The sequence below is a fragment of the Schistocerca piceifrons genome, chromosome 1 (genome assembly GCF_021461385.2).
Source record: "Schistocerca piceifrons isolate TAMUIC-IGC-003096 chromosome 1, iqSchPice1.1, whole genome shotgun sequence".
NCBI lineage: Eukaryota > Metazoa > Arthropoda > Insecta > Orthoptera > Acrididae > Schistocerca > Schistocerca piceifrons.
Window position 1 is genome coordinate 1,099,285,626 of NC_060138.1, and position 9,869 is coordinate 1,099,295,494.

Genomic DNA, 9,869 nt, shown 5'->3' on the forward strand with positions numbered 1-9,869 from the left:
GTATTCGAGGTGTATCCAGCCACCTCACATAATGTATGAACAGAACAGAATGTAATACATTCATCATTTTGTACGAACTGTGAACTGGAAACTCTATTTCAGACATACATCAGGTATCCACCAAACCATTAAGAAGAATTCAGACCATTTATAAACTTACAGAGATCTCAAATCAACTGCATTTCTGTTTAAGAGTTTGCTTTCATATCAAACATAGGAAACTTTACAAAAGAGCATTTACATACCGAACAGTAACATGATATGATAAAAGACTCACGATTATCGTCATGCCTTGACATTCCTGTATGTTACAGCACTTAACTTGTCAATTCTTTTCCCTATTGTTGTATTGTTGTTATTCCATCCTGCACTTCCCATTGTTTTTAAAGATGATTCTCTTGAATAAATGTTGCTGTGCTATTTTTAACATAACAACTTACTATGCAGACAGCTGAATCTTGAACTTTATTGAAGCTGGGTTATATTCTGGCTTGCTGACATTATGTTCGCAGCTCCGGCATCTTTGAGAGCGCTTGATAAGGAGCTGTTTGTGTGCTGGATACAACTGTGATACCTTCGTAGGCTGAAACTCTGGCTGAGCAAGCCTCTGTGTTAGTGTTGTAACTGAAAGCAAAAAAAAATAGTATGTAACTTCAATCAGATATACATCTCATCCATCAGCTTAAAAATGCTGGAAACAGTATATATTTAAAGGACTTGGCTAATTTAAAATTTATCATTTATTTTGCTGTCTTAAATTTATAACTAACATGGCAAAATAAACAAATTTTAAACATCTACTCAGTTGTAGATTCTCTCACAATAAAATATCGACAACAGTGACTGCCATAATTATATATTTTATGTCATCTTATATAAGTAAATGCTAAGTTATTCAGGATATGAACTAATGCATGTTGCATGTGATCATTACGTTCCCTGAGAATAGGGGAACAGAATGGGTGTTCCAAACTGATCAGTGGTGGGCCTGCTCTTGTTTCTAACTTCCAAGAACAATCTTCCTATGATTTTTAAAGGATGATTAAGGAAGTGTAATTTTAGCTGATGACACAAGCAAAAAACTCAACTGCGCCAGATACAGTTCAGATGACAGTGGACCCATTTACATGCAACAAAACCATTTAACTAGCTTTTTAGTAGTAATATAGAAAATATGATTAAACAAAACAGAAAAAGTATACTCCGCCAAATAAATATAAAATAAGCAAATGATCAATGTTAATCAGCAATGTCACACAAGATGAAACAGCAAAAGCAATGAATTGACTAAAAAAGCTCTGCTGGTCTTTATGGTCTTTCTGCAATAATCTTAAAGAAGAAATGCTTTAAAATTAACTGATCCACAGACACACTTATGTGCTCGTTCCAACTAGGCACTGTACCATACATGCTGGAAATGCCAGTGTAAATGCTATTTACAAGAAAATTGAAAGGGATAATGTAAATAACTTTAGACCCACTGCAATTTTCTCTTCCTCTCAGAGAAAATCTTTCGATGAAAGCTCTATACACAGAAAAATGTAAGTTGATGCAGATGAGTAAAAAATACAAACCAATAATGTTCAAATACTGTATTAGTAGTGTGCTGCTTGACAGTTACGTCAAATATCTAGGCATAATGTTGCAAACAATACATATTGGAATGAGCATATAAGGACTATAGTAGGGAAGGCGAATGGTCAACTGGGATAATTTTAGGAAAGTGTTGTTTATCTGTAAAGGAGACTGCATGTACGACACTAATGTGATGCATTGTTATGTACTATTCAACTGTTTGGGATTCGCACCAGGTCGGATTAAAGGAAGGCATCAAAGCAATTCAGAGGGAGGCTGCTAGATTTATTACCAATAGGTTCAAACAACACACAAGTGTTACAAAGATGCTTCGGGAATTCAAACAGGAATCACTGGAAGGAAGGTGACATTATTTTTGAGGAGCACTATTGAGAAAATTTAGAGAATAGGCATTTGAGGCTGACTGCAGAACAATTCTACTGCCACCAACATACATTTTGCGTAAAGACCATAAAGATAAGATTAGAGAGATTAGGGCTCGTATCAAGACAGTTGTTTTTACCTCACTCTATTTGTGAATGAAGCAGATAAGGAAATAACTAGTAGTGGTACAGGATACCCTCTGCCATGCAACATATGGTGGCTTGCGGAGAATGGTTGTAGATATAGATATAGACATGAAACAATATGTAGTGAACAACACAGACTCACAAATAGGTCATCAATAACTGCCATTTATGAGTGCGTTAAATGTATACTACACCTTACAAACAGTAAATAGGAAACAACAAGAATATTTCTTGACCTATCAAAGGACTTCGATTTGTTGGCTCATAAAACTTTAACAGTATGACATTCAAGACCCGTGCATCAGTTGGATCTGCTCCTACCCAAATTATCATGAACAGGCAGCAAGCATATTACAGAAAGGTGAAGCTACCACCAACCTGAAGGTTTGTTTGGAAGCCACAGTACATTACTAGGCATTGTCCAACTGGAGGTGATTGCTGCTGTCTTCCTTCGAAATGACTTACACAGCCAATTATAGGGGACCCTACAGCTTAATCTGAACTTCAAATGGCAGAGCAACAAGGCATTTTTCACATTAATGAACATTACCAGATGTGAAATAAGTTATAACTGTCAGAGAAAACCTTAAAGAACCTAATAGAATACTTATCAGGATATCATTTATTAAATATGGTGTGCCTCAAAAGTCAGTAATGAGATCCCTTCTCTTCCAACTATACATTAACTATTTAAGCCAAAATGTGGGTGATTGTAATGCTAGCATTTGCTGATGATACCACAATCTTGATAAAAGGGAAAAGTAAGGAACTACTGCAAGAATCAGTAATCACAACTTAGCAACTTTGCGTGGAATAAAAAGCTATTAATAAACAATAAGAAGTTACCTCAATAAAATTTCACAATTTCATAACAATGACCCATAATTCCCACATTTATCTATGAACAATGAACCAGCTGGTAACAGCACGGACACTAAATTTTTAGGCCTGTGGTTACAAATCCTTTTAAAATGGATAAGTAGATAGAAAATGTGAATGCAAAATTAAGAAAAAGATGCCACCTACTTTGCAAATTGAAACTGTTGTAGTGAGCTAACAGTAAGAAGTGCTTATTATACCTAATTTCATTCTCAGCAGCTATTAGTACTGCACCCTGCAAAAAAAGCCCATCAGAATCAAGAATCATGAATGGATTCAAATCTAGAATATAATGCAGAGCACTACCACATGCTGGTAATGGGAAATTCTGGTAAATATATTTAGTAAGTTGCTACCTTTACTGCAAAAAATGTTTTAGGTATTATAAAAACAGAGAGAGAAAGTAGGCCTAACCAATTTGTGAAAATACGTTGGCTTTAGAATATCCCACTTTTGTCAAATCTTGATGAACTATGAATTGCACACACCGAAACTGACTTGAGTTAATCTCTCTTCAAATTCTCAAATAACTACTTAAACTCATTATATTTATTATAAACCAATAATTTTCTGAAATTTTTAAGAAGAAAGTATGCTTTTTTTCAAACATATATAATTAAACCCTAGCTTACAAACTGCAGAACAAAATTCTGCTTTGGACAGTTACCAGTGGCTCAACTCCCAAACATCTCAAAACACTGGATAAACTTTAGATCAGAGGTTTGTACATATTTTAAAGAGTGTATTGAAGTTCACACAAACTAAATACAATAAATTTTTATGTCAAAATCATTGCAGTTTTTGAGTGAAAATTAATGTAGAAATGGAAATCAACTCTATTAATATTAAATTATTGTTACCTTTCTATTTTGAATAGAACATAACATTTCCATTCAAATGACACAAAAAACTAACTGAGTAATATAATTAAGTTTTTCGCAACTTACTCTTAGTCAGATCTAAAGGTTTTTCAAAGATATCGGCTGGCAAGTCATCAACGTCTTCAGTTGCCACTGCCCTTTCCAAAGATGGAAACTTCGATGGATCATCTTTCAGGGGCAATGAGCTGCCAAGCGAACTTAACCCCACTCTCTTACGGGCTCCAACATTTGACAGGGCATACTTTTCTAGTACAAGATAACTCCTCCTGGGAGTAAACTTCTTGCGCTCTTTTTCTTGTTTTTCTCTTAAAGCAAGAGCTTTGTAGTATTCCAAGAGAGCATTCACACGAGGTGCAAATACATTCTCCTTCTCAGGCCATGCTCCACTAGCTGCAACAAAAGTAACTCAAAATAGTAAGTTTTTACTTCATAAATATTAGCTGAAAAAAAGGTAGTGTTATAGTCCAAAGAGAGAAATAAATTTTCATGGCAAAAGAGAGAGGTAAATGCACAGACAGATAGGATATCGAAAAGCCAAACCAGACTGTCAACAAGCTAATACAATGAGCAAAGAAACAACCAAAAGGTCAAGCCTAAAGTTTATTAAAATAGTATGCAGAGATGTTATTTTGGACGGAGAATCATTGGCAGAAGTTGAAGCAACTTCAGAAGTGACAAATGGAAGTGTACTGCGGCGATTCATGTTTGTGTATTATATCACCTGACATTCAATATTAATAGTACCATAAGAATTTTTGTAGATGATGCAATTATCTATACTGAAGTATTATCTGGGGGAGGGGGGGGGGAAGGGGCTGCACAATTATATAGTCAGATCATGACAGAATTTTAAAATGGTATAAAGATTAGGATTTGCTTTAAATGCAAAGAAATGTAAAATGCAAAAAAAGTAGTATCCAGTGACTAAAATATCAATGACTCATATCTGTGATCAGTGACCATAAAAAGAAATTATAACATAGGCTCAGCCATAGGTAAGGATGGTGGCAGACTTCGGTTCATAAGGTACAATACTGGGGAAATTCAACCAGCCTACAAAGGAAATTGCTTACCAAACACCTGGGTGTCAAATCTTATAATATTGCTCATGTGTGTGTGCGCGTGTGGAACTCATACCAAACAGGACTAATACAGGATAATGAAGAACGACAGTACCAACAGTGCCAGGTTTTCCTGACTCATGGCAGAGCACCATGGGAATGCTGTAAAGAATGAATTGGAAGATGCTCGAGAATAGATATTAATTATACTGTGAAGGTATACTTAGAAAACGTCAAGAATCAGTATTAAATAAATAATCTAGGAATATAGTGCAACCTCCAACATACAACTCCTGTAAGAACTGTGAAAACAAGGTTAGATTAATAATACTGTGCTCAGAAACATTTAAACATTCTTCAAGCACTCCATATGCGAACAGCACAGGAATGAATCCTGACGTGGTTCAATGGTAAGTAATCTCTATCATGTACTTCACAGTGGTTTCTAAACTACATATGTAGCTGTACAAAAGGTGCACTTAAGTTTCTTCAGCTATTTCCGAATGTTTTCAGTCAATTTCTAATCTGTATGAACAAAGAAAAGTTGTACATTTGGGATTTTTCCAATTTCAGTTTCTGTGACTCGTTCAGAACATGCTATTTTACTGCATTTACTATCTTCTGTTTTTGATGATGGATAACACTGATACATACCCGAATTCAGATCTTAGGAAGGAGCTCTATATTGGAATGTTCCCAAACTGTGCAGTTAGCACAAAACTGCCCCCCCCCCCCCCTTCCCCCAATCTCTATGTAACCCTACAGATCAGCCCTCTTTGATTTTCTCCATCTTGGGAGGATTTGAAGGCCTTCGTCTGCATCTATGCTCTGCAAGCCACCGTATGGTGCGTGAAGGGAGGTACCCTGTCCCACTACTAGCCACTTCCTTTCCTGTTTCATTCGGAAACAGAGCAAAGGGGAAAAACTACTGTCAATATGCCTCTGTACGAACCCTAATGTCTTTAGTCTTATCTTCATGGTCCTTACACGAAATGTACATCGGCAGCAATAGAATCATTCTTCAGTTAGCCTCGAATGTCAGTACTCTCAATTTCCCCAATATTGCTCCTCAAAAAGAACATCGCCTCCCCTCCAGTAATTCCCATTTGAGTTCCCAAAGCATCTCCATAATACTTGCATGTTGTTTGAACCTACCGGTAATCAATCTAGCAGCCCGCCCCCAAATTGCTTCCATATCTTCCTTTAATACAGCCTGGTGTGGACCCCAAACACTAATGAGTATTTAATAATGGATCACACTAGTGTCCAATATGTGGTCTCCTTTGCAGATGAACCACACTTCTCTCAAATTCTCCCAATAAACTGAAGTTGACCATTTGCCTTCCCTACTTTGATCATTAGAATTTCATTAAATTTCGTTTGCTTTGCAACATTATGCCTAGCTGTTTTACTGACGTGTGTTTCTAGCAGTAAACAACTAGTTTTATTTTACAGATCCATCTTGTGTGAAATTTAAAAACTTCCCAGTAAATTAAACATCCAAAGGGATTTTGAGATTGCAGCCGGTCATAATAAACTTCACTACACGATATTTCAACCGGACACCTGCCAGTCATCTTCATGTGAGCCATTCGATGGCTCATCTGAAGATAACTGGCAGGTGTCCAGTTAAAAGGTAGTGGGACTAGAAATACATTGCTACTCTTCTTGCCTCTCATTGGTTATGATAAAGAACCATCCCACTGGCTATGCAATACTGGCATGTTGTCAACCTACGAGCTGTAGTTATGAGCCACTGTACTGCCACTGGCCCTGATCTAGACTTTGGCCTTTGCGCCATATTGTGCTGTATTAAACACACTTTTTGTTGTAAAAACTTTAACTGGAAAGTAAAATCAGAATACATGAATTAGACAATGGACAAGTCTAAATGAGTATTTTGATGCATATTATAAACATCCATTGCACATAAACCAAGAGTCTTATAATTGAGCACCCTGGTTGAAGAATACACCACTGGCTCACATTATTCACTATCTCACTCTTTCTACATTTTATATATCCTGTGACACATTTTTTGTCCATTACTCATGATATGTTCACCAAAGCTTCTGTTGTCAACATTCACAGAAAACAAAGATTTTTACTTGTAGACAGACAATATCCACTACACAGCTCCCCTACATGAAGCAAGCACAACAAACTACTACTTACATATTTTGTTTGGCTGAAAACATGTAGCAATGCTCATTCATTTCCATTTTTATGGAGTAGTGCATATGCATGCCCCATTATCTGATTTTTCCTGAAGCTTTTTCAGATTGTGGTGAAATGTACCCAGCCAGTAGCCACAAACTCCATTAACATAGTGGAAAAAATTTTTCCCTTACAGAACTGAAGAATGGTGCTGCAGGCCAAAAAGTATCCACCAAAATGTGGAAAGGTCTTAACTGAAATGTCCTCCCTGATAATTTACAGCAGTCTACCTATCTTTGAACAATGTGGGCCTTTATATATGAAATGGAACTGCCAATATTTTTCCCTGATGATTAATTCAACACAGTTATCTACCTTTTCTCTTTTTCTCACCATTGGTATCTTCTTAACCTGCTATGCCCACATGCTTTACCACCATGGATGAATCACATGCACAATTTTATAACAGATAACAAGGTATCTTGGCTTTGACCAGTGATTTAGGAAACATGCGACAAATGCCGTAAACAACATGAAGACAGTAATGGACTAAGCTAGAGATCAATCTGTCACCACATCCAGGTATCTTGCTTGGACATTCAACTAACAACCAATCTGTAAGAATACACACCAAAAGGTGATGTCACAGCAGCTATTACATTACTCAGCAAAGCCAAAGACTAGTATCGAATATTCCTTCTGACCCTCCCACACTATATATGAATCATAATGTTGCATAACTGGGTAAGTTATGTGTAGGAATCCACCTCCCCATGGCATTTTTTGTAATTTATGTTCAATGAATGTGCATAAAATAATCTTCAGAACCTTGTCCATTACTGAATGTATGTTTTCTGAATTTATCTTGAAGTTTTAGTTTTAATGATGAAAAGTGGGTTAAATGTTCCGTAAATATACACATTAGCCTACACTGCAGGTCAATCTGTTACCACAACCTTCCTTCAGCATTCAAGTTGGATTGCCAACTAACAACCAAATTATTACCTTTCAACCTCATCTTGATCTCAGGCTACACTACAGATGTATCTGTCACCACTACCATGACTTCGAGGGACTCCAATATCAAACTCGAGCCCATAATTGTGTACATGTAGGTATCAAGGTAAATTATGATAACCTAAATGTGTTCAATTGGAGTTTTACTAGTAGTACAATTACAATATTTTATGTACAAACAGATGTGGTTTGGAAAAGTGACTTATTTCGTACCAAAACTGATACTGTAGAATAATACATAATTTCTTCATAAATGTTATTTCCTTATAAGTGATTAAATTTGTTCATCCTGATTCACTGTACAACAGAACAGCCACCAACTCTTAAAGAGTTATACAATAATATTATGAAACGGAGGTTGCTACTCACCATATAGCGGAGATGCTGAGTCCCAGATAGGCACAATAAAAGGTGTCTCACAATTAAAGGTTTCGGCCCGTGGCCCTCGCCAACACACACATACACACACGCAAACGGAACTAGCACACACGAGTCGTGTGTGTGTGTGTTGTTGTTGACGAAGGCCAACGGCCGAAAGCGTTAACTGTGTCTTTTTGCTGTGCCTAATCCCGGCATCTCCGCTTTATGGTGAGTAGCAGCTTTCCTTTTCATAATATCGCTACACTCCATTCTGGATTTTCCACTGTTAAGAGTGTTACAATAATTCATTTTCTGGTAATATAACAATTGCCATTTTCGAATGTAATGAGATAAAACACCGTATAAAACTTTAGACATGCAGACATACCGACAGTTTGGTCGGCTAGTCCCACATCCCTTGAAGTCCAACGACAGCAGCCGCAAGACAAATAATATGCTTTACGCGTAACTGTCTTGGACGGGTCATCTGGATTATGAGTCGTCTGCACCGTTGTTCGTGTAGACAGTGTGTTTAGGCAACTAGGGCAATCAAAACAACTGGCACATTTCTGTTTTTTAAGTCTCGCTTCTGCTGAAGGGATGTTCTCAAGGCAATGAGCACAGTAATGGGAATCCACCTGTAAAAGAATCAACGAGTAATATTCAAATGCGAGAAGTGAATAAATCAATCTCTTTTAGTGAACACACTGTCATCAAGAAGCATTAGGCGATCTTTCAAAAGTTTTACCTCGTGCAGAACACAGTATCCACATCTTACTTTCAGACAGTGCCTGCAAAAGTATATCCTCGAAATTGGTTTCAACGAACCACAAGTGCAAGCATAACGAACTATGTCTGGGAGATGAATGAAAGACATGTTTCCAAGGGAAAACAATGTTCAGGCTATTTACATATCTTCTGGCATTTTGTCATTATTTGAAATAAACACATTGACAGTTACTCCCATAAGCCGACACAAAGTTTATCACACCGACGTACCGGAAAGTTATGCCACTTCCCCTAAGCGCCTAACACACGAGCGACGGATCTACATATACACTCTGCAGACCACCGAGAGGTGCATGGCAGAGGCTACGTCCCATTGTACCAGCTATAAGGGTTTCTTCCTATTCACGTAAGGAGCGCGGGAAGAATGACTGTTTGAATGCCTCATCTTATTCTTCTCATCTTATTCTCACGATCCCTATGTCAGCGATACGTAGGGGATTGCAGTATATTCTTGGAGTCATCATTTAAAGCCTCTTCTTGACACGCTGTTAATAGACTTTCTCGCGATAGTTCCTTCAGGAGCTTTCCAGTTCATTTCCCTCAGTACCTTGTGACACTCTCCCACGAATTAAGCAAACCTGTGACGATTCATGCTGCCCTTCTCTGAATAGGTTCAGTAT

General features: G+C 37.3%; 1 protein-coding gene across 1 annotated transcript in view; it reads right to left on the reverse strand.

Moving 5' to 3' along the window:
- Window positions 1-9,460, reverse strand: part of LOC124776037 (dynactin subunit 4) — a 46,112-nt gene extending 36,652 nt beyond the window's left edge. The window contains exons 1-4 of the mRNA XM_047250878.1: window positions 9,209-9,460; window positions 8,849-9,098; window positions 3,932-4,255; window positions 441-624 (exon numbers count right to left, since the gene is read on the reverse strand). Coding sequence (XP_047106834.1) covers window positions 441-624; window positions 3,932-4,255; window positions 8,849-9,098; window positions 9,209-9,337 — 887 coding nt within the window. The 5' untranslated portion in view covers window positions 9,338-9,460. The remainder of the gene's footprint in view (window positions 1-440; window positions 625-3,931; window positions 4,256-8,848; window positions 9,099-9,208) is intronic.
- Between the last annotated feature and the right edge of the window lie 409 nt (window positions 9,461-9,869).